The 25100-nt window shown below is 41.6% G+C and overlaps 2 protein-coding genes across 3 annotated transcripts; one reads left to right on the forward strand and one right to left on the reverse strand.

The window, feature by feature from the left end:
• The first annotated feature begins 2703 nt into the window (after positions 1-2703).
• Positions 2704-4148, forward strand: LOC114320845 (flavonol 3-sulfotransferase). The gene has a single exon (XM_028267918.2). The coding sequence runs from the start codon at positions 2872-2874 to the stop codon at positions 3901-3903; it is 1032 nt and encodes a 343-aa protein (XP_028123719.2). The 5' UTR covers positions 2704-2871; the 3' UTR covers positions 3904-4148.
• A 106-nt stretch (positions 4149-4254) lies between these two features.
• On the reverse strand, positions 4255-20494 carry LOC114320844 (auxin-responsive protein IAA26). Of its 2 annotated transcripts, none has more exons than XM_028267916.2 (6): positions 19777-20494; positions 18961-19647; positions 5603-5877; positions 4899-5046; positions 4579-4643; positions 4255-4462 (listed from the first exon to the last, which is right to left on the reverse strand). In XM_028267916.2, the coding sequence occupies exons 2-6, from the start codon at positions 19539-19541 to the stop codon at positions 4416-4418; spliced, it is 1116 nt and encodes a 371-aa protein (XP_028123717.2). In that variant the 5' UTR covers positions 19542-19647; positions 19777-20494; the 3' UTR covers positions 4255-4415. The 2 variants fall into 2 exon arrangements, with proteins under 2 accessions (XP_028123717.2, XP_028123716.2); XM_028267915.2 differs by having other exon boundaries at positions 19918-20480.
• Positions 20495-25100: the final 4606 nt, after the last annotated feature.

A 25100-nucleotide genomic window follows, 5' to 3' on the forward strand; every position in this document is an offset into this window, starting at 1 on the left:
AGTTAAATAAAATAACATCTTTTGTTGCCACCTTTTAAAATCGGTACCACTGAATTTTTCAGGTTTTTCCCCATGGTTCACTGGAACATGTCCATGACCCGGGCCATGAGTCAGAGTTGGAGTAACAACCGGAATAGAAACCACCGGTGGAGGCACAATGGGATTAGGAGTAATAACAGTATCCTCAGTTGCCATCTTTAACTTTAACTTTCTGATTAATAAAATAAATTAAATTAAACAGAAATTATTTTCCAACAGAATAAATAATCGAACAAAATTCTAGAACTAAATATTCTATAGGAAAATAAACATTTAAATATAGAGATCAAGAATATAACTATATTGAAAACAAACAAAAATAAATAGTATAAACTAGATCAAACAAACAAACTGTTTTAAGAGAATCAAATTCAATTGACCAAATTAAATATCTTATCAAATTAATCAATTAAAATGACCAACAGTTAATAAGACTAAATAAACAATTGAGTCATACTGTGTTTAAGAAACATTACAATCTTATTTAAACCAGAACAGGAGGAAAAACAGAATACATATGATATATGGCAACCAGTAAATCAAAATACACATTGTAAACTGTCTTTAATACACAGGACCTACTAAAGGCAACATGTACCAAAATTTCTAAAGACAAAACTAATCATGCTTCTTGAATCCAAATAATTGGATAACCAAAAACAGAAACACGACTAAAAATACTGCTCATGTATTTCAAAAAGAACTTAAACAACACACATGGCATGTGATAAAACTCCTAGTGCACTAAAGAAATAAAATAATAACAAATTATTCAAACACAGTGCATGTGATGAATCTAATTGAGTACTAATGAAACATACAATCAAACTATTATCATGAATATATTATTATTCACAAGAATTTTATTCAATCCAGAAATTCTGTCAAACCAGAATTATATTAAAACAAAACAGTGCATGTGAACAGATAATTCAGGAAGAAGCGCATGTGATATAAGGCTTCGACGCTAATGAAATAAAGAATAAAACAACATATTTCACTGTTCTGTCTGGTATATAAATATACAGACTACAACAAAATTCTGTAAATTAATATATATAATAATTTCTGTCTTAAAATTGTTAAAAAAAAATTACTCTCCGAGAATATGTAATTTAAAAATAAAAAAAAAACAGAACATATTATAAAGCATGAACAGATTTTAATCTTTAACAGAATAATAAAATAGATTATAAATCTTGACAGAACTTACAACTTTCAGCAATATTAAACTTAGAATAAACTTGTGATTGAGGCCAGTGTATGGACACTGTGTCTTTAAGACAGAAATTCGTCCTCTCCTAGGTGCTCGAGAATAACGGACGTCCTGCCTCCAGGATACAACAATCACCCCAAACAGATGCAGCACTACAACCTTGTTTGTACAGCGAACCAGAATGTTTATTTGAACTCACACAAGATGCAAAGATGAAGATGTACAGAAACAGAAAACAAAGAGGACTGATACGGGAATCTACTTTTATATCTTTTGGAATGGAGGATTGCTAAATATATATAATGGCAGTGGAGTGCCATTTCCGAACAGACAAAACCTGTTAGGAAGAACAGTCGTGATTGTTCGGAATTTGAAGAAGGATAACCGAAAATTTTGAATTCAAAATTTCGGTATTTGAATGTTACCCGCAGAAATTTATTTGTATAAATTCAAATAATTTTGGAGCAAAAATAAAGGACGGGTAAAACCCAAACCCACACCCGACCCGGCCGGACGGCCGGCGGTGGCGGCGCGCGCGTGTGGTGATGGTTTTGGGTTTGTCCATAACTCCTCCTCCTACAAAACTTGGGTACCCCTTGGGGCCCAACCCAAGGTCTCCACCTTAGAGCTTATAAACACTTTGAAACTCTTCTATGTTTCCTATGTGGGACAAAGTTTTAGATTCCAATTCAAAGTAACCACACAAAACATTTTTCATGTTTATGAGGCTTACTTCGGTATCAATTTCTCATTCACTCGTAAATGGTTTCAACCACCCGAGTATATATTCTTGTTCACCACATGGCAAGGAACGTATTGCCACTCGGACCCACCCAAACCGAGGTGTGGGACCTACATTAATTAAAGCTTAAAGTTACCGGAAATTAATGGTTATAAACCATTTTTCTCTAACAGCTCTAAGGTAACTTCTGTTGAATGTCCGTTAACAATGGCCTCCCGTTAAATTAGAGGCTAATGACTTGGGAATCCTTTGAAAAATGAATGAGATTGCATGGGATTATTAGCTTGGAGCACCAAGTGGCGATAGTGACGTGGTGCTCTTACAACATAGAATATTTTGTCGGTGGTAAGCCTTTATTGTGCCAATTTTTTATTTTTTTTTACTGGAACCCAAGACCAAACTCATTTATGACCCGACCTTACAAGTTAATTTGGAGAGGTTATCGAGAAACCCATCCCTCACCCCTTCAATTTTAGTCAAAAATTTTGAAGAAGTTAATATAAATTTCAAATTCAAGATTTTTAATCACACAAGCTGTTGCCATATTAACTCATTCAATCCTTGGATTATTGTGCCAGTTAACTACAAGGCAAAAGAGGTCCACTGAAAATGAACATTTGGGAGGTTAGGTCTCAAGGACCTATCACTGTTTTCGTCTCATTAATTTTTCTATATATAATAATTGGAACACGTTATCCACACAACCAGACAAACCAAAATGAATATACTTTTGATCCCTTTATAAAAACACATCAAATCTCACCAAAGTTTCAGAAACAAGAAAAAACTTCAGCACCACACCACCCACTAATCTTATATCCTCCTCCGAATTACCAAGAGAGAGAGAGAGGGGAAAAAAAAAACCCATATCTTCATGGAATCCTCATCCAATTCTGAGAGTTGTGAGGTCTCTGAAACCATTTGTAATGGAGAAGCTGAGCATCCAACATCCAAAGGGATGGCTATCTCAACCATACCTCCTCAATTCAATGGTTTACTTAGCCCTGAAAACTTTGATCTCTACCAATATGAAGGCTTTTGGTATCACAACTTTTACTTAGAAGGAGTCAAGTTAGCTCAAAAGCAATTCAAAGCTCAACCCACTGATATCATCCTCTGCAGTGCTCCAAAATCCGGTACCACATGGCTCAAAGCCTTAGCTTTTGCAATTCTAACACGAACCCGATATGACTTTTCTTCAAACCCTTTGCTTGTCACCATGCCTCATGACTGTGTTCCAATGTTGGAGGTAGATATTGTCCAAAACCCGGGTAATCGGAGCCCCGAATTCCCCCTTCTGTCCACACACATTCCATTCTCATCCTTGCCCACGTCAATCGTAGCTTCAGGGTCTAGAATTGTGTATATTTGCAGGGACCCAAAAGATGCATTTGTCTCTTTTTGGCACTTCATTGTGAAGGTGAGGCCTGAAATTGGGTTTCTACCATTGGAAGTAGTGTTTGAGATGTTTTGCAGAGGAGTCTCTTACTATGGACCCTATTGGGACCATGTTTTGGGGTATTGGAAAGCAAGCTTGGAACAGCCTGAGAAGGTACTGTTCTTGAAATATGAGGATATGAAAAGAGAGGCCTCTGTTTGTGTGAAGAGATTGGCAGAGTTCATGGGTCACCCTTTTAGTTCCTCTGAGGAGAGCAAAGGGGTGATGGAGCAAGTTTTGCAGTTGTGTAGTTTTGAGAATCTGAGCAATTTGGAGGTGAATAAGAAGGGGAGACATCGAGCCGACACGCCTGTGGCGATTGAAAACAATACTTATTTCAGGAGAGGAAAGGTCGGAGATTGGAAGAATCATTTGACTGATCAAATGATACGGCGGATGAACCATATCACGGAGCAGAAGCTTGGCAGTTGTGGCTTGACATTTGATGATGCACCAAAAGAACCATGAACTACTCTTTGTCTGATCAGAAGAGACCCAAGTTGCTTTTATTTAAATTGCTCTGTTTCAAGAAATAAATTATTTCAATTGGGATTTCTTTTCATTTATTGTTCGACAAAATTAATGTTCTTAAATTGTCAAACAATTTATGTTTGTTTGATTCGTTAGTACTTGCTTATATTTTGGATTCACTGATGTTCTTGCTTATTTATGTATATGAAAGTGGTAGAGATGTATGTATCTCTATTTGTCAATTGCCTTTGGTTTGAACTTTAAATACACCAAATGTACCTTGGGATAGATTATGACGTCTTTTCACTTGAGCAGAAGTATACATCACAAAAAAATAGAGGGCAAAACTATGAAAAGCATATGGATATCATTTCAAGAAAAACAAGTCCATTTCAACTACAATGCTCTCTTTTTGTCATCAGCCATAGAAAATACAATCCAAAATGTCGAGAGCACAAATCAGGTCTCCAAAACTTGGCGAAAATTCTTTAAAGAAATTTTACTTGTCTTCACTTCGACCCAACATCAACCTGGATCGTTTCTTTCTTACTACCGACTGCAAAGCACAAAGCCCCAAATTCCCAGAAGTTAGAAACTTCGAGAAAGCAAAATTTAATGCGAGTATCAAAATTAAAATACAGCTTATAATGCGATTAAAGTGGGAAAACTCACGGCACAATGTTGAGAGCTCAGAGCTTTTCAACACGCGAAGCCTTTTCACGGTAGATACAAACATGCTGCAAATGGCATGTCAAGAAGCCAAATTAAAGAGTAATACAAGCAATCCAAATATGGCATCATTTAAAAAACAAAAAGGAATAATTAGCAAGAGGTTAGGAATCTTAAGTACATTTATTTGGGAAAAACGAAATAAAATATAATCCTACTCTTGGTGATGATTTTTTAAGGGTTGAGTGACCCAAGTGTTGGAATACGAAATGGCATATTGAATAAATTAAATTGCATCAGATCTACAGTTACAAGATGCTTACTGCCATGGGACATCCCCAACAAGTATCCTGTCTCCTTCATTATCCTCATAAACAAGCGTATATTCCCCGCTTCCATCTAATAAACCCGTAATTGCTTTCTCTGCCTCTTGCTTGTTCTCGATTCCACCAGGCGAGGAATCTCTTTGAGCTAAACAAAGACAAGCATAATGACATAAATACATATACATACTCTGCTGCATGTTTTATTGCCGTGCATAGGACTAGATTGCAAATTATGTGTTGGCAAAAGATTAAAAATAAATAAATAAATAATGTCTCTCACTCTCTCACAAGGACAAACATAGCTTAAATTTTGTGAAGTACAGCCGCGGATGCTGTTCAAAACCATATTGTATAAACAGATTGATCATATAGTCAAACTGTCTAATTTTAATTTCCCTGATTGATAAGAGTACCAAGTTAGCAATTTGGCATTGGAAGCTTGAGTGCAAATATAAAATTCCCAAACAGGAATTACATCATTATGTAACCATCAATTACATGTTGTAAACAGGAATTTTTAAAATAAATTTATTAACTGAAAGAAATTTTTGTTGAGTTATCAAATCTGGCTTTAGTTGACCATGTTAGACATCAAATTTGCAACACTAATTACCTTGCTCTATGCATGTCTGTATATGGAAAAACTGTCAAAATAAACCCAACTATGTGAGCAGAATTATCAGATTAGTTGTGTAAATAACCTGCAAGAAGGCCTCTAAAGAGATCATCAACAGCAGAGGAGAGTTTTTCATAGCTGTCATAGGCTTTAAGATCAACTTTCCTTCCTATGGGAACTCCATCCATATTGATCTTCACAAAGAAATCTTTTCTGCAACTTTCAACCAGCTTGTGATTGGGAACCTCAATTGGGACCAAATTCTGAGACTCTGAAGTTGGTTTGGATGAACAGCTACTGGCAAGATTCTTCCTAAACGAACGAATCGGAGGCCACCCCACCACTGAAGCAGGAGCAGTTCTTTTGTTTTCAATTTTTTTTTTTTTTTTTTTTTTGGGGGGGGGGGGGGGGGTTGTGCATCAAGCAAGAATTAGATAAGAGAACACAAATTAGCCACAAAGAATTTAACTGGTAGGAGTTCTGTGGAAAAAGCATCAATTTGAAAATACAAATCAAATTCAAGTCCATAATAGCTGGAGCAAGCAAACCAATACATAAGACAAGCATTTAACAGACAAGCGGGAAGAAAGGAATCAAGAAAGCTAAAAATATGTGAACTATATAATCCAGAATCAATACAAACAGACAAATGGACAGAGTGTACAAAAAATCAATACAAATGACATGACAAGTGTAGATTTGTTAGTTTTATATTCTATCTTTTCTTGTCTTTCTTTTTTTTTTTTTTTTTTTTGGGGGGGGGGGGGGGGAAGCTGCATTCGGAGCAGCAGCAGCAGCAATAAAACTCGAACCCAAACCAACAAAGTCATTCTAATTATGAATTCTATATAAATTTTTGTATGAAATGATTTTTCAACAAATTTTTGGATAAAGGCTAAAAAGGAGCAAGTTTAAAATATAGTTGTATGGGATAAATTAGATAAAACTAGAAACAGCTTCAGTAGCACAAAAGAAGGGATGACAGTGGTCAACCTAAAGTTTCCCCAAAATAGCTAAGAGCTGTTTTTGATCAAATGAACAGATGAAAAATGAATTGCAATTTAGCCTGACCAATAAAGAATTATTCACACAGAGACCCCCTAAACTATTGAGCAGTATCATTTTGATCCTCTAAAATATAAAAACGTATAAATCAACCTCCTAAACTATTGAAAAGTATCACTATGACCCCTAAACTACATAATCGTATATATCAACCCCCTAAACTATTGGTTGTTTCACTTTGACCCCTTACTGCACCGTGAATTAAACCAAACTCTTGATATTTTTTAAACGAAAATACCCTTTAACACTTACCCAACAATACTTCATCTCAATTTTTCTCATTTTTCTGTTTTATTATTATTGTTGTTGTTTTAAAATTGTGGGAGCCGAATAATGACAAAATCAGAAGGTGCGTACCTTAGAAGACTGATATTAATCGGCTGCATCTTACGAGAATGGGAAGTCGAATATAATACATGTGCCGAATAAGTGTAGATCCTTAGAACCGAATAAGAGAAAGGACAATGATTAAAAAGTAGGCCCTGGCCCCGAGGATCAAAAGAAACAGGTACAAATACAATGGATTGAGAAAGGTATGTAACAATCACTTTTTGCTTAACTTAGAAGATGTAAGGCCCCAGTGTCCCACATCGGGAATGGAGGGGGAGTTCTTAGGCTATAAAAGTAAAAACTTGGATCCTTATATAGCATCGAGGCCTTTTCCCAAGTGGTGAAATCCCTATTAGAACTCTCCAGTTAAGCGTGCTTAGGATGGAGTAGTTCTAGGATGGGTGACCCACTGGGAAGAACAAATCCGTGCGGGCGTGGCCCAAAGCGGACAATATCGATGACGTGTAAAGGGTCGGGGCGTTACAAATGGTATCAGAGCCGACTCTCCGGAGTACCGAGTGTGGGCCCCTAGCGTCTCTCGGTGCATGTGGGCGGGCTTGCGAGCTGGCAGGCTACTGCACGGGGACGTGCAGCCTTATGGGGGGTGGATTGTAAGGCCCCGGTGTCCCACATCGGGAATGGAGGGGGAGTTCCTGGGCTATAAAAGTAAAAACTTGGATCCTTATATAGCATCGAGGCCTTTTCCCAAGTGGTGAAATCCCTATTAGAACTCACCAGTTAAGCGTGCTTAGGCTGGAGTAGTTCTAGGATGGGTGACCCACTGGGAAGAACAAATCCGTGCGGGTGTGGCCCAAAGCGGACAATATCGATGACGTGTAAAGGGTCGAGGCGTTACAGAAGACAAGCTATTTTGAGTACAAGAACTGACTTGTCCGTCGGAGTGCTAATTCCGGCACCCCGACCGGAGTGTTTGTGTCTTTTGAGGTGACTAGCTGAGGATCACTAGCGTCACCCAAGATCTGAAGAGTATTTCCAAAACCACTTCTCCACAATTGGCGCCGTCTGTGGGAATACTCAAATACATCCATGGCAGGCGTGACTGAAGATCCTCCGATAGCCACTGACGAGACCGCACAGGGAGATAACCTCACTCCAACAAATATGCTCGGAAAGGAAACCATCGCTGCAAGACGCGCCTTGAACTTCGACTCACCAACGACTTCAGCGCAAGAGACAATGCAAGCGATCATGGAACAAGCAAAGCAGAATGAACAAAGGCTAGAGAACATGATTGCTGAAAATGAACGTCTCCGTCAAGATTTGGCCCTAGAAGTAGCAAAATCCAGAGAAGCCGTGCGCCAAGATCTCGAACGACCTCCGAGGGCAGGTGGACATCGACCTCGAGCCCGACCAAATGATACCAATAGCGACCCCAACTCATTACCCACGGAGCTCAACAAGGGACGATCCGAAACTTCCAAATCCTCCGAAAAGAGTCTACATACAAGGAACAAGCGCAGAAGAAGCAGTTCAGACGAAGAGGACCAGCACGATCCTTTTGTCCGACGGATTGCAAGGGCGGCCCTACCCAAGAAGTTCAAAGCTCCGTCGTTCACTCTTTACGACGGAAAATCAGACCCCACTGACCATATCCGTCACTACAAGCAGGCAATGACATTGCATGCAGACAACGAAGCCCTCATGTGCCGAATATTCCCCAGCAGCCTGGGGCCATTAGCTGTCAGGTGGTATTACAAGCTGGAGCCGGCTTCGATCAAAAGCTTCCATCAATTACAGAAATCCTTCAGGGCCAGGTTCATCACCAACGAGGTACAGCCGAAACAGGCCGACTCTCTCTAGGCTATGCAGATCCAGTCAGGAGAAACGCTCAGAGCGTATTCGGCGCGCTATTGGGAGTGCTTCAACCTCGTCGACGACGCTTGCAACGACTCCATGGCCATCACCGCCTTCAAAATGGGACTACATCCCGACAGTGCTCTTCGTAGTTCCCTGACCAGAAGACCCCCCCAAACAGTCTGGGCGTTGATGAAGAAAGTTGAAGAGTATTGCAAAGTGGAAGATAATGCCTTGAGAATAAAAGCCGGACAAATGTCCAACAAAACAACCCCCCTTGAAATTGCTCAACCGATAAGTTTCGTGCCACCTCCAAGCCCTGAGCCACGGCAATGCGCTAAACGAGACAAAAGGCGGGACTCTCGCCGATCAAGCGATCAATGCTCCCACCGGACGAATGAACAACCGCAAGTCGACAGCAGGCGCTCAAGACGTGCTGACAAGAAGTACACAAAGTGCCTGTTTGGCAGAAATTATAATCAGCTTATTTCAGCTTTCAGCTTAATTTAAGCTATTTTGATGTGTTTGGTTTAGCTTATAGCTTATAGATTTTTGGAAGTCAGAAATCAGCTTATTCTTTGAGTGGGGCAGGAGATGCTTTAAGAATAAGTCAGAAATCAGCTTATGTTCATAGTTATAAGCTATAAGCTGTTTAGGCATAAGCTATAAGCACTTTCCCACAGCTCTACCAAACAGGGCTAAAGTTGTCAAAACCAATCACTGCAATAATGACCAAAGTCCAACACCTTCCATTCTTCAAATGGCCATCAAAGATGGTGGGGCCACCCGACATGCGAAGAAGGGATAGGCGGTGCGAGTATCACAAAGATCACGGCTACGTAACCGAGAGTTGTTACGCATTAAAGGATCACCTGGAAGAACTAGTGCAAGACGGCCGACTGCAACAGTACGTGAGAAAGGGAAACCCAATCAAGGCATTAGCCTTGAGGCAAGACTCACCTCCACTTGGCGTGATCCATATAATCTACAGCATGCCTGCATCCCCAACCGTGCACACAATTCAATCACATCCAATCCCCCAAAAGCAACGTATTCCGACCGAATGGCCTACAGAAGCTCCGACAATTACTTTCAATGACTCCGATTGTAGCGGCACAACAACCTCCCACATCGATTCGTTGGTCATCAAATTACGCACAAATCGGTTCACCATTGAACGCATTCTCATAGACCCAGGGAGTACTTACTCGGCTTCAACGAGTCAGATCTGTCTCCGGCGCCTCACCCATTGTTCGGCTTTAATACGAATCCTGAGTACCCGTTAGGGAAGATCATACTACCTATTCGAGCGGGCTCCAGAACGATCGAAGTAGAATTCCTGGTCGTAAAGCTCCCTTCGCCGTATAATGTCATCATAGGGCGAACTTGGTTACATATTATGAAGGCCGTTCCAAGCACTTATCATCAGCTTGTGCACTTCCCGACAGCCCATGGCATTGAAGAAATCCGTGGCTCCCCGCAATCGGCACAAGTAGAGATTTTATGAAAACCCGACCTGTGGGCTTTGATACTTGTATATATATCACTTCTGCAATGCAAACCATTCTTCTTCGTCACTCAATTCATTTCTCAAAGCCCCCCTTTGGTGCATGACACCTTAGGGCCGATTAGGCCACCGGATTCGGAGCGCCCTTCGTGGATATCACGATTGGCCAAACTAAGTCTCCGGATTCGGAGCCCCCTTTGGTGCATGACACCTTAGGGCCGATTAAAGTCTCCGGATTCGAAGCCCCCTTTGGTGCATGACACCTTAGGGCCGACTAAGACTCCGAATTCGGAGCGCCCTTTGTGGATATCACGATTGGCCAAACTAAGACTCCGAATTCAGAGCACCCTTCGTGGATATCACAATTGGCCAAACTAAGTCTCTGGATTCGGAGCCCCCTTTTGGTGCATGACACCTTAGGGCCGACTAAGACTCCGGATTCGGAGCGCCCTTCATGGATATCACGGTTGGCCAAACTAAGACTCCAGATTCGGAGCCGCCTTGGTGGATATCACGATTGGCCAAACTAAGTCTCCGGATTCGGAGCCCCCTTTTGGTGCATGACACCTTAGGGCTGATTAAAGTCTCCGCATTGAAACGTCGGTTACGGAGCTCTTTTTGGTACATGACACCTTAGGGCCGACTAAGACTCCAGATTCGAAGCACCCTTTGTAGATATCACGATTGGCCAAACTAAGTCTCCAGATTCGGAGCCCCGTTTTGGTGCATGACACCTTAGGGCCAATTAAAGTCTCCGGATTCGGAACCCCCTTTGGTGCATGACACCTTAGCTCCGACTAAAACTCCGGATTTGGAGCGCCCTTTGTGGATATCACGATTGGCCAAACTAAGTCTCCGGATTCGGAGCCCCCTTTTGGTGCATGACACCTTAGGGCCAATTAAAGTCTCCGCATCGAAACGCCGGTTACGAGGCCCCATCGGTGCAAGATGTCTTTGGGCCGATTAAGGGCTAGTTTGGTATGTACTAAATAAGCCAAAAAGTCAAAAAGTCACTATCTTATTTAAGTCACATCATCTTATTTAAATCACATCACCTCTCTAACACATCACATCAAACCCAACCCAACCCAAACCCACCAATAAGTCAAAAAGTGCACTTTTTTAGGACATCCCAAACCAACCCTAAGACTCCGAATTCGCAGCGCCTCTGACGCGTAACACCCTAGGGCAGATCATACCTCCGAATTCGGAGCACCCTTCGGCACGAACAAAACGAAACAAAAAATGCCAACATTCGAAATAAGGTGCTTAGCTAAGCATATAAAAAATCCAGTGTAAGACGCAAATGTTTGAAATAAAACTTTTTATTTGATCAAACAGTTGTTACATAGATGCAATCTAGGTTCGAACATTACAATATCTATCTTTAACTTCTAAGGCGAAAAGGGGAATTAATCATGTTGATACAGCGAAGGCCCCGAATCAATGCACGTCGTTTGGAAGGCCTCCGCGGCTCAAAATGCCTTGATCCAACCGTGCCCGAATTAGTGTATCTCTGGACCTCCCTCTGACACCATCGATAATGTCAAGGCCAAGATCCAAGACAAGGAAGGTTAAGGGCAACGGTCTTTGTGTCTCCTTTCGGGGCGATCTGCTTCGACGACTTGGAGGCTAATGTGCCTCCTGTTTCTTTTTTAACGACCTACCTCCCACACCGGAGAATTCTCCGCTGCGATCCATTACGGCATCAAGCTCGGCCAAAGTTCGAGTTTGGCTGATTAAAGAAACTCTGTTTTACATCCACAATATTATATAACCCCACGCAACAAATGGCGTTATATTAATGAGGTCACTGGCATGAAGAGTCCATTCCATTTATTTTTAAATGCTGGCAGTGACCCCGAGGCAATTTCATTAATGCCAAAACCCCAAGAGACGAACGTCGGTTGACATTCACCACGGCCTAGGTACCCAAACGGCTTTTTGGAACACATGCACTGACTGGGACAGGGGCAGTGCTATCAATCCAACCAGCCAAGCATTTAAACCCAGCGCCGACTGGAATTTGCCACAACCACTCCACATACTGGCTTTTGGCCTCTTGAAGTTACAATGGCCACATTCAAGAATAAACGGCCATTACGATTGGGCCGACCCCGCCTATAAGCCGGCGTATCACTATAGGATCAATGTTTGTACATTCATTCAAACATCCATGTAATAAAACGAAACACGTATATACCGAATACGAACTACGACGAAATATTTATAATAGAACGTTTCTATTCAATCCAACAATAAATTACATAGTTTTTATTGTGATTCAACCTTACAATGCGTATTCTTATACGGCGTCACCCTTATCCTCACTTTTCTCGACTTCAAAAGCGGAAAACGGAAAATGTTTACTGTGGTAGAGTGGCGATGCCGAATCAATGCCCGACGCTCGAAGAGCTTCCGCGGCTTGAGATGCCTTGATCAAACCGTGCCTAAATCCACGATTCTCACATCGGCAAACCTCTTCGGCAAGCTTCTCCTTAGTCTTTTCGATTCCAACTTTTCGTCCTTCATGAAAACCTTTTTCATATGCCCTTCCCTTCGCAGACTCCATTGCAAACATACTTGTCGTCTCATGATCGGCGAGCGTGGTACTGATGAGCCGACTAGTAACCCTTTCCTCCGCGATTGGGTTTCCCTACCCGGCGGGTTGTGCCTGAGCCGCCCTGGTCTTCCTTAACTCACGTTCAGCCGCCTCCGCGCGAGCCTCCAAACTTCGAATACGTTCCTCCTTCTTCTCCAATTCTCGACGGGCAACGCGCAGCAGCATGCCAATTTCATAGGCAGTGTAAAGCCCCTTCACCGTCCCGTGAATGGCTTCGCAAAATACGTCATAGTCCTGTCGACCTACCATTGACTGCTGAACCTCAGGAGAAAAAATTTGTCGAGCAAACTCGACTGCTACATTTGGGTCTCGAACGATCGAGTCCGCCTCTGTCATGGGTCTATTCCCCACAAATATTGCAAAGCTTAATGGGCACGGATTCACGTCAGATCCCCTCTCGACTTGGGGTTGCGGAGATCTGCCCTGTGACTGCTTGTCCCGCTTGGGTGACCTGCTTCGACGTCGAGGAGACTGACGCCTCTCTCGATCCCTAAAACTCCTACTTCCTATGCACGAAGGTTCACCACCTCGATTTATGTCTCCGCCCAGCTCAGCTAGCGTTCTCGCTTTCCCTCTGTTGTTAAAGAAGAGTCTGTTCGACATTCACATGATAAATCTTCCTCCAAGAGCTGGAGTCAGCTGTTTACTAAGCTCATAAAGGTTGTACCTTTGTTCATTTATCCTTTATAGAGGCAGCACCCTCGAGGCAATCTCATTAATTGAGAAAACCTCAATCGTCCGGCGCTCGAATGATCATGCACCGCCTGGGGCAAGGGCAGATTCATCAATCTATTCGGCTCAAGGACCCCAACCGGCTCATGAATCGATTCTTCAAAATTCTTAAGGTCGTCTCATCCGGCGTCGGAACGATCATGAACCAACTGGGGCAAGGGCAAATTCATCAATCTATTCAGCTCAATTGGCCCAGACGGCTCACGAATCGATTCTTCAAAATTCTTAAGGTCGTCTCATCCAGCTCCCGAATGATCATACACCGCCTGGGGCAACGGCAGATTCATCAATCTAATCGGCTCAACTATCCAGCCGGCTCATGAATCGATTATTCAAAATTCTTAAGATTCATCAATCTATTCGTCTCAAGCGTCCCAGACGGCTCACGAATCGATTCTTCAAAATTCTTAAGGTCGTCTCATCCGGCGTCGGAACGATCATGAACCAACTGGGGCAAGGGCAGATTCATCAATCTATTCGGCTCAACTGCCCCAGCCGGCTCATGAATCGATTATTTAAAATTCTTAAGATTCATCAATCTATTCGGCTCAAGTACCCCAGCCGGCTCACGCATCGATTCTTTAAAATTCTTAAGGTCGTCTCATCCAGCTCTTGAATGATCATGCACCGCCTGGGGCAAGGGCAGATTCATCAATATAGTCGGCTCAACTACCCCAGCCGGCTCATGAATCGATTATTCAAAATTCTTAAGATTCATCAATCTATTCGGCTCAAGTACCCCAGACGGCTCACGAATCGATTCTTCAAAATTCTTAAGGTCGTCTCATCCGACGTCGGAACGATCATGAACCAACTAGGGCAAGGGCAGATTCATCAATCTCTTCGGCTCAACTACCCCAGCCGGCTCATGAATCGATTATTCAAAATTCTTAAGATTCATCAATCTATTCGGCTCAAGCGCCCCAGACGGCTCACGAATCGATTCTTCAAAATTCTTAAGGTCGTCTCATCAGGCGTCGGAACGATCATGAACCAACTGGGGCAAGGGCAGATTCATCAATCTATTCGGCTCAACTGCCCCAGTCGGCTCATGAATCGATTATTCAAAATTCTTAAGATTCATCAATCTATTCGGCTCAAGCGCCCCAGACGGCTCACGAATCGATCCTTCAAAATTCTTAAGGTCGTCTCATCCGGCATCCGAACGATCATGAACCACCTGGGGCCAGGGCAATTTCACCAACCTATTCGGCTTGAATGCCCACAATACTCGGCATATGAGTGATAAATCAATATTGTCATAAGATATTCAATCTCTAAAAGCTCAAACACAGCAATGATTTTATCCAAAGTAGTTAAAGGCAAAACATTCTTCATTAACATAACTTCACAAACTGTGTACAAGTGGTGGTGAAATAACAAGGAAATTTTCATTAATAAATTGAGCGCAAATAGTAACCAATTTATACATGAAAACTACCATGAACCAACAAAAGTCTACCGAACAAAAACTTACATCGGAATTAAAAATACCTAATAAAATTGAAATGTCTCCAAAATCAATCCTCGGGGTCAGATTCAAGTGGCTCAACGTCCACTTGCTCGTAGGGAATTGGCAAGGCCAATGTAACTCCAGCGGCAACAAGGGCTTTGAGCCACCCATGTTTGAACCCCCGATTCTCGAATTTGGGGACTTCATCTACATATTCCGTGTAGGCGGCGCTTTTTCTTGCCTCAAATGCCACACAAGCCTCATAATCGGCTTTTTCCTTGGCCGCCTTGAGCTCCTCTAACTGAACCTCCACCTCGGCAAGTGCCTCCTTGGCTAACTTGAGCGATTCTTCGCTCGCATTTGCCCTACTCTCAGTGTCAGAGCGGAGCTGTTCAGCTGAGTGAGCCCTCTCCCCCTCTGCTTCAGCTCGCGCACTCTCCATTGCGGCTCTCATCACTTCAAACTCGGCCTTAATCTTTTGACCGTCCGCTTCCGTTTGCAAACAATCAATCCTGCCAAGGGCATCATGCAAGCGGCGGCCTAGGTCTGCAATCCTGCCAACCGTTTGCAAAACAAGTTGGGATCGTCAGATACCTTAATGAAAACAAATTCAAGAGAATTTGAGATGGTCACTTACCAGGAGCGCCGACTGCGCAGATAGGGCTACGGCCATAACATCCGGCATAGCGCGAAAGGCTGCGTTGTCAGCCGGCAAGGAAATTGAAGCCGCCAGGCTTAACGCCATGGCTGGATCCTCAATGGCTGAAGCGTCAGAAGAGATCGGCGTATCTTTGATCTTTGGCCGAACAATAAAAAGAGCAACCACGTCCGACTCTTCTAAACGAGGCCGTTTGGAAGCAGGGCTAATCTCCGACCCAACCTCTCTCTCGGCACTACGCTTTTTGCCCCGCTCCTCCGAAATCAGCCGTTCGTCAATGACCTGTTGTTCAACCTCTTTCCCCGCTTCGACCGCAGCAACCTGAGCCGTCTCTTTAATAGCGGGTACGAAAGTTTTAATCAAGGTGGGCTTAGAATGGGTGGCCTCGGCCTTCTTTCGAGCAGCCATTCACTTGACATTTTTCTTTCGCGCCATCTGCGTAAGGCTTTCCCCAGCCATACCTTCGAAACAATCGCCGGGTAGGTCTCCCAAATTCGTAAAAATATCTCCAGAAGAAAACTCTGCCCGACCCGAAGTAGACAGTAAAGGCTGGTTAAGTCCGACAGCCTCGAACGCTGAGCGTATCGCCTCGTCGACCTCTTGGGCCTCCTCAGCGACCTCTCTGGTTGGTTCAACAACTACCTCTACTGCTGGCTCCGCATCTTCTCCCGAATCCGAATCTTCGAGGCCAATTTGCCTAAGGCTCTTGAAGCTGGGAAAAAGAAGAGCCGAAAGGTGTTGATCGCCGGATGGAATTGGAATGTCGTCCGCGACCGAGTATGTAGTATAAGTAGGTTCGTATCGGAGGAGTATGTGAGCAGCTTTCCCTTGCTTTTGTACTTGGACGGCCAAAGTATCTGAGTGCAGACTTAATTTCCTCAAGGACTGCATCGTCGGTTGAGGGAAGAATCTTCTTCCATCTGTTACCTGCAAAGAACAAGGGGTGATTAAAGGAAAAAAGCCGAATAAAAGGCAGATCAACAAACATGAGGCGTTACATGGTAACCTGGATCACCCTTTCGTCTGGGAATAGGGCCTAGGCGGTCTCCGCCTTCACCGAACTCCCAATTACCTCGGACATTGACCATTACGTCGTCAACTCTCTTACCAGAAATGGCAAGCATGGTTATCAAGTGATGATTAGTGTCCTTGGCCCTGAGAAAGTATCGCCCTAGACCGGAAGATTTGGCCAAAGCGTAGCAGTGCCGAATCGCCGGAATGCCAAGGTTGATCCTAAGGCGTCGGTTCAACTCTATCACCCCCATGATGATTCGAAAGAAATTTACGTTGGGTTGAGAAGGAATCAGACTCGAATAGTGAAGAACGGCCCTAAGCAATGGATGTAGGGGAAAACGGACTCCGCCCTCTGCTATGGATAAGAGAGAGAAGACGATCGTATTTTGATCCTCCATTCCATATCAAGAGTACTGTCCGTTACAAGAGATAATTGGACATCGTCGGGAATGGAAAAGTGTCGCCGGAATCCGGAAATACGACCCTCAGAAAGGAGGTCTTTCAAGTGTTTAGCCATTTTCGCGGGGATTCAAGGATCCACCGAAATCAAAATGACAAACAGAAAATAGGATTGCAAAGAAGAGAGAAGAAGACTTACGAGGAGTAAACGGGGCAAGCATAGACGGAGAAGAATTGCAGAAAATGCGAGTCAGAGAAGGGATACCTGCTGGCGGTCCAAGAGTCTCGAATACTCGACGAAATTTGCACTCGAAAGGACTAAAATTTCAAATCGCAATAAATACGAGACGCACGAATGAGGCGGGAAAGTGTAATGATGACCGAAAGGGTGTGCGCATTCTGACATCTGTATTGTGGTACACGAAGCCGCCTGACCTATTTTAACTTTTCTAATTCAAGACCAAACACGCCGATTAAGTACCGTCAATGGGGAGTTTGGGGGGCAATTGTGGGAACCGAATAATGGCAAAATCACCGTACCTTAGAAGACTGATATTAATCGGCTGTATCCTACGAGAATGGGAAGTCGAATATAATACATGTGCCGAATAAGTGTAGATCCTTAGAGCCGAATAAGAGAAAGGACAATAATTAAAAAGTAGGCCTTGGCCCCGAGGATCAAAAGGAACAGGTATAAATACAGGAACAATGGATTGAGGAAGGTATGTAACAATCACTTTTTGCTTAACTTAGAAGACAAGCTATTTTGAGTACAAGAACTGTCTTGTCTGTCGGAGTGCTAATTCCGGCACCCTCGACCGGAGTGTTTGTGTCTTTTCAGGTGACTAGCTGAGGATCACTAGCGTCTCCCAGGATCTGAAGAGTATTTCAAAAACCACTTCTCTACAAAAATATTCTTTCTACAAAAATATATTTACAAAGAATATTTAAAAATTATTAATAAAAAAATAATAATAGATAAATGCTTATACTTAAGAAAAATTAAAAAACATAATAATGTCATTATAAATATATAGAGTGTTGAAGGGTATTTGCATCTAAAAAATGTTTAAAAGTTTGATTTATCTCACGGAACAGTAACAGTAGGGTTAAAGTAAAATACGTTAATAGATTAGGTGATCCATTTATATGTTTTTATAATTTAAGGAGTGAAAGTAATACTTTTCAATAGTTAAAGAGTGAATTTGTATGCTTTTATAATTTAAGATATTAAAATGATAATTCTTAATAGTTTAGGGGATGCATTTATACGCTTTTATAGTTTACGGAATCAAAGTGATATTTCTCAATAATTTAGGAGATTTCCTTGTAAATAATCCTAAAATTAAAGGAGAACTTATAATTTAGTGGTTATTTCTAAAAAATAATTTCAGATTCATAAAAAAGTTTAGGTAAAATTACAAGTGCACTTTCAAAAAATAATTACAAATTCATTGAAAAACTTATGATTTTAATTATTAATATCGACAAAATTTACCACTAATCTGTAAATTTTTTTAATACATTGATATCTAATTTCTTCAAAAATTTATGATTTTAATTATTAATATTTGTAACATTTACTACTGATCTGATTTTTTTTTTTTAACAGTGAATTGTAATTTCCTAAAAATAAAAACACATTCATAAAAGAGGTCATACTTTCACAAAAATGTATATACAAAGCAGGAAAATGAAGAACAAATAATAAAATCCGCTAACATAAAGAAAGTAAAACCGCAATGCATGGACCACAACATCTAGCAATGTGACTCAGAGTGAATATCCTCTGTCCAAAAAAAACAAAAATGAAACAAAGAAGAAAAAAGCTGAAGCCTGGAGAGTACCTTTTCTGAGAGCTGTTGGGTACAGCTGTATTTGCAGAAGCTGGTGAAAATGCCTTCTTTTCTGCAGCATTCTGCAAGTCTACCGGTTTAGAGTGACAGGGCTGTGATGATTCCTTTGCCATAACAGGCAAGCCATGTGGGTTTGATTGCAGCTGAAGAAATTGTTGTTGTTGTTGCCGTTGCTGTTGTTGGGTCTGTATTGCATGAAAAGTTGAAGATGACCATGATGGAGATGATAAGGCAGTGATCCCAATTGGGTTTTCTGAGAAAGAAAACTTGTGGTTTTGGTTTCCATTGTTGTTCATGATCCAAGAGTTCTCAACAGTTTTCATGTTTGAGAAATACCCAAGAGAGAGAATAGAGTCCTCTCTTTCTCTTTCTGTAGAGTTATTTTGATCAGTACCATTTTTTATGGTCCAGTCTCCTTCACCTGGTGGACCAAGCCTTAACTCAAGCTTTTTCTCCTCTGAATATCCATGGCTTCCTTGTTCATCCCTTTGTAAAAGCCATTCTCTGTCTTTAGGTATTAAATCCAGCAACTGTGGACATGCCACCTCATCCTTGTTTGAACATCCCTCCATTTCTTTACCAAGAAAGCACAGTAAAAAAGGAAACCCAAATGGAAAATCAACTTTTCTTTCAACTTTGACACCACCAACCACTCAGCAAGAAAATAAAAGAAATTCGCTGAAAAACAAAAATATAACATATTAGTCGAGCCCAAATAAATCCAAAAATACACAAATTGTCAACTTAAACCACACATTTGGACAAATTAAAAAACAGAAAGGAACCAAAAGACATAAGGCCACACACATGTACTTTATTAAAGCTCAATATATGAACACCCACACCCTAAAACCTTCAAAATCCGCCTTACTTGGGTAAAAAATGAAATACCCAGATAGCAAACAGTTATAGAGACTACAGAAACACCATGAGGAAGAAGAAATATACCAAGTTGGGTCTCAAAAACACTGCCTTCCAGACAGTCTCAACCCATCAAATGAAGTACTCAAAGCCACCACCAAAAGATTGAAAATACGGACACCAAAAAATTAGAGCCTAAGAGAAACCCACCAAAGACAAAGAACAACACAAAAAGAGAGATAAATATCAGTTGTGGTGTGGGATTGCAATCTAGCTGTTTTTTTTCTTTCTTTGATTCCCTTTCTCTTCTGTTTTGCACTGAGTGAGTGAGTGACTGGGTTCCCCTCCTTTCTCTCTCCTCTCTGTCTATATATATCCTCTAGACTAGTTTGTTTTAGGCTGTATGGAATAAGAACAAAGAAAAAAATGACAAGCAGAGAGATTCCATTAGGCTCAAAGAGTTCCCCCAAAACAAGAACAAAACTAGAGACTAGAGAGCATAACGCACGCAACCACAAGCCCAAAAAAATGTCGTTGTTTGGCTCAGGAAGCAAAGCGTCCTCAGTTAGAGTGACCTTGTTCCCTCTGTACAATAAAGATTCTCTCTCTCTCTCTCTCTCTCTCTCTCTCTACGTGGTCCATGTAACTATGAAACTCTTCCTCTACCATGCCCCTTTTATTACAGTTTATTTGGATTGAATCATTTTGGAAAAGAAAAAAATAAAAAATAAAAATAAAAAAATTTTGCTAGAAACCTAAATAATTTATTAAATTTTTTTATCAAAGTTTTTATGAGTATGAGACCCACACACATAAGGGTTTACATGGGTCTCACACCTATGTGAGAGGTTTGATAAAAAAATTGATAGATTATTTGAGGTTTATAGGACTTTTCAAAAAAAAAAAAAAAGAATTTGGGCCTTGTAATAAAATAAATTTTGAATTTAAATTTGGGAGCTTTTTCCATAAATCCATCTTTAATTACTTATGTTCCATCCAAGCCATATTCTTTTTGACTATTCCGTTAGGTCCTATTTGAGATAAGAAGACTAAAATACCCTTTTCATCTATTTATATTCTATTTAGTTCATATTATTTTCTTATGTTTCAATAAGTCCTATGGATAACATAATTACCAAAATATCCCTAATGTGAATGTTCACACCGTCAATGTGAATGTTCATATCGTCAATGTGTAGGGGCCCGGCTCATATACAATGTGAATATTCACATTGACATGTTAACATTCACATTGATAGGAGTGTAAAATTAGCCCGCGGCCTGTGGGCGGCCTGGGGCGAGTCCGGTCCAGCCCGTGACAATGTGAATATTCACATTGACACATTAACATTCACATTGATAGGACTGTAAAATTGGCCCGCGGCCTGTGGACGGCCCGAAGCCCGCCCGTTGCCAGGACGGGCCCGGCCCGTTGATAATATGAATATTCACATTGACATATTAACATTCACATTGATAAGAGTGTAAAATTGACTCGCGTCCCATAGGCGGCCCGAAGCCCGTGGGCAGCCCGGGGCGAGCCCGACTCGGCCAGTGACAATGTGAATATTCACATTGGCATATTAACATTCACATTGATAGGAGTGTAAAATTAGCCCGCGGCCTGTGGGCGGCCCGGGTCGAGTCCGGTCCAGCCCGTGACAATGTGAATATTCACATTGACACATTAACATTCACATTGATAGAACTGTAAAATTGGCCCGTGGCCTGTGGACGGCCCGAAGCCCGCCCGTTGCCGGGACGGGCCCGGCCCGTTGATAATGTGAATATTCACATTGACATATTAACATTCACATTGATAAGAGTGTAAAATTGACTCGCGTCCCATAGGCGGCCCGAAGCCCGTGGGCAGCCCGGGGCGAGCCCGGCTCGGCCAGTGACAATGTGAATATTCACATTGGCATATTAACATTCACATTGATAGGAGTGTAAAATTGGCCAGCAGCCCGTGGGCGGCCCGAAGCCAGCTGCTGCTCGGAGCGGGCCTGGCCCGGCCCGTGACAATGTAAATATTCACATTGACATATTAACATTCACATTGATAGGAGTGTAAAATTGGCCCGCGGCCCGAAGACGACAGCCTCGGGTCGAGCCGGTGGGCCTAGGCCTAGGCCTAGGCTCGAGCTTAGGCCTGACTTGGGCGGGCCTGACCATTTTTTTTTTTTTAATCTTTTTAATTTTTTCTACCAAAATTTTATTATTTTCCACAAAAAAAGACATTGTGCCTCAAGCGGGCTGGGACTTGGACCGAGCCTTGAATGGGCCTTAAGCGGGCCGATGCGCCGGGCCGGGCTTCAAAGTGATGGCCTAGGCCCTAACCTAGGGTCTCGGACATGCTCGGGCTCGGACCGAAACGAGCCTGTCCCGTGCTGCGGGCGGGCTTCGAGCAGCCCACGGGCGGCGGACCAATTCTACATTCCTATCAATGTGCATGTTAACATGTCAATGTGAATATTCACATTGTCAACGGGCCGGGCCGGGCCGGGCCTACACTGGGCCACAGGCGAGCTTCGGGCAGCGGGCAAATTTTACACTCCTATCAATGTTAATGTTAATATGTTAATGTGAATATTCACATTGTCACGGGTCGGGCTAAGCCCGCCTCGGGCTGTGATCGGGCTTCGGGCCGCCCACGTGATGCGGGCCAATTTTACACTTTTGTCAATGTGAATGTTAACATGTCAATGTGAATATTCACATTGCCAATGGGTCGGATCGCGCCCGCCCCGGGCTGCGGGCGGGTTTTTGGCCGCCCATGGGCCGCGAGCCAATTTTATACTCTTACCAATGTGAATGTTAACATGTCAATGTGAATACTCACATTGTTAACAGGCCGGGCCAGGGCCGCCCACGGGCTATGGGCGGGTTTCGGGCAGCCACAGGGCACGGGCCAATTTTATACTCTTATCAATGTGAATGTTAACATGTCAATGTGAATATTCACATTGTCAACAGGCCGGGCCGGGCCCGCCTCGGGCTGCCTACGGGCCGTAGGCGGGTTTTGGGCAGCCACGGGGCGCGGGCCAATTTTATACTCTTATCAATGTGAATATTAACATATCAATGTGAATATTCACGTTGTCAACGGGCCGAGCCCGCCCCGGGCCGCCCACGGACCGTGGGTGGGTTTCGGGCAACCACGGGGCGCGGGCTAATTTTACACTCCTATCAATGTGAATGTTAATATGTCAATGTGAATATTCACATTGTCAACGGGCCGGGCCGGGCCCGCCCCGGGCCGCGGGCGGGCTTTTGGCCGCCCACGGGACGCTGGCCATTTTTATACTCTCATCAATGTGAATGTTAATATGTCAATGTGAATATTCACATTATCAACAGGCCGGGTCGGGCCCGCCCCGGGCCGCGGGCGGGCTTTTGGCCGCCCATGGGCCGCGGACCAATTTTATACTCTTATCAATGTGAATGTTAATATGTCAACGTGAATATTCACATTGTCAACGGCCCGGACCGGGCCCGCCCCGGGCCGCCCATGGGCCACGGGAGGGGTTTCGCGTCGCCATGGGACGCGGGGCAATTTTATACTCCTGTTAATGTGAATGTTAATATGTTAATGTGAATATTCACATTGTTAACGGGCCAGGCCCGCCCCGTCTCGCAGACGGGTTTCGAGCAGCCCACGGGTCAAATTTACATTCCTACCAATGTGAATTTTAAAATATGAATGTTCACATCATAAAATTGCTAACCGTTCAAAAAATATTTATAAGGGTGTCAAAATAAAATATAAGGGCATAAGTGTCCAAGAAAATAGTGTAAATCAAGAAAAAGGATTTTATGGAATAAAACTATACATACATGGGACTAAATGGATTAAAAAATTCCTTCATGGACTTCTTGGGTTAAAACACTTCTAAATGGGATTTATCAATCATTTTTCCTTTAAATTTTATCAATTTAAATCTTAAATTTTTTAAATTGTTTTCAATCCAAGTCATTTGTCTATTTTTATTAAATAAAATCAATGAAAAAATAAGTATGTTAGTCATTACACTCAATGAAAAGCGTATTTTAGACATTTTATACATACAACATTAAGTTTAATATATCTAAAATACTTTTTTTTATCGGTTTTTACTTAATAAAAATAGACGAATAGTTTAAATTGAAAACAAATCAAAAGATTAGAATTTAAAATGACAAAATTAAAAATTCAGAATTTATTCTATTCTAAAAGTCAAACCTTGGGTTTTTTTCTTTGTAATTTTTTTCAAAAAAAAAATTATTTGTTTGGATTATTTTAAGAGGAGAGAAATGTGGAGAAATTGATTAGAGAGATTGGGAGATAAAAGAAAAGACTTAACCAGTAATTTTATATAATGCTAGAATTGATGATTACAAACTAAATAAATAAAAATATAAAAAGTTATTTTAGTAATATAACTAGTTATTTGATCACATATATTGATAAATACATTGTTTGAGTTTTTAATATTGAATCTAGATAAATTACGCATTACCCTTTTTATGTTTAGTGATTTTTTCAATTTGGCCTTAAAATTTGTTTCCTCTTACTTTAGCCCTTCACGGTTCAAGTTTTTTGGCAATATATTCTAAAACCAATTTATTGTGAATGTTAGTTAATGATAATATTATTCAACTTTTTGTAATGGTAAAATTTGATCTAATATTTTAATTTTCAGCTAATTTTCTCAATTAGGCGTTACGTATCTTTTGCCCCTATGAGCCCCACCAAAAGCCTTTGCATTTGTGCATAAGTAGTTCAGTGCAAACTGTGAAACTAATGTTGTGTTTGGTTGGGGGATCTGAAAAGTGATTTGGAAAGGAAAAGAGAAAATGTGTGTGAAATTACGTAAAATATAAACATATTTTATTTATATTTCACTTACTTTTGCCATTTTCTTTTCCAAATCTCTCCCCAAATCCCCCAACCAAACACATCATAAGTTGATTTGCCAACTTACTATGAAAAAAGAAAAAAGACCCAAGTTCATTCATAATGATATGGTAAAAAAGTTGAACCTTATATGCTAAGTTTGTAATAAATTAAAAGTTGACACATAACTTGTTGTATCTCTATAGACAAATTCTGAGAAATTTTTAGAAGTTTCAATCTTTTTATTTTAGTTATTTTTGAAGTAAATAATGTGATACTCTAACTTGATAGTTATTGGTCTCAGTAGTCAAACCCATTAATTTTGTATTGTTGTATTAGGAAATAATACATTCTGTCAATTTAAAGTATTTCATGATATTTTTTTTTCATAATC

The sequence above is a fragment of the Camellia sinensis genome, chromosome 4 (genome assembly GCF_055761805.1).
Source record: "Camellia sinensis isolate YWXY chromosome 4, ASM5576180v1, whole genome shotgun sequence".
Lineage (NCBI taxonomy): Eukaryota > Viridiplantae > Streptophyta > Magnoliopsida > Ericales > Theaceae > Camellia > Camellia sinensis.

Coding starts and splice junctions, on each gene's coding strand:
- LOC114320844 (XM_028267916.2), bottom strand. CDS start 19,541: ATGGAGGGATGTTCAAACAAGGATGAGGTGGCATGTCCACAGTTGCTG. Junction 5,047..5,602: donor CTTTAGAGGCCTTCTTGCAG/GTTATTTACACA, acceptor GTCTTTGTTTAG/CTCAAAGAGATTCCTCGCCT. Junction 4,463..4,578: donor TGAGCTCTCAACATTGTGCC/GTGAGTTTTCCC, acceptor TGTGCTTTGCAG/TCGGTAGTAAGAAAGAAACG.
- LOC114320845 (XM_028267918.2), top strand. CDS start 2,872: ATGGAATCCTCATCCAATTCTGAGAGTTGTGAGGTCTCTGAAACCATT.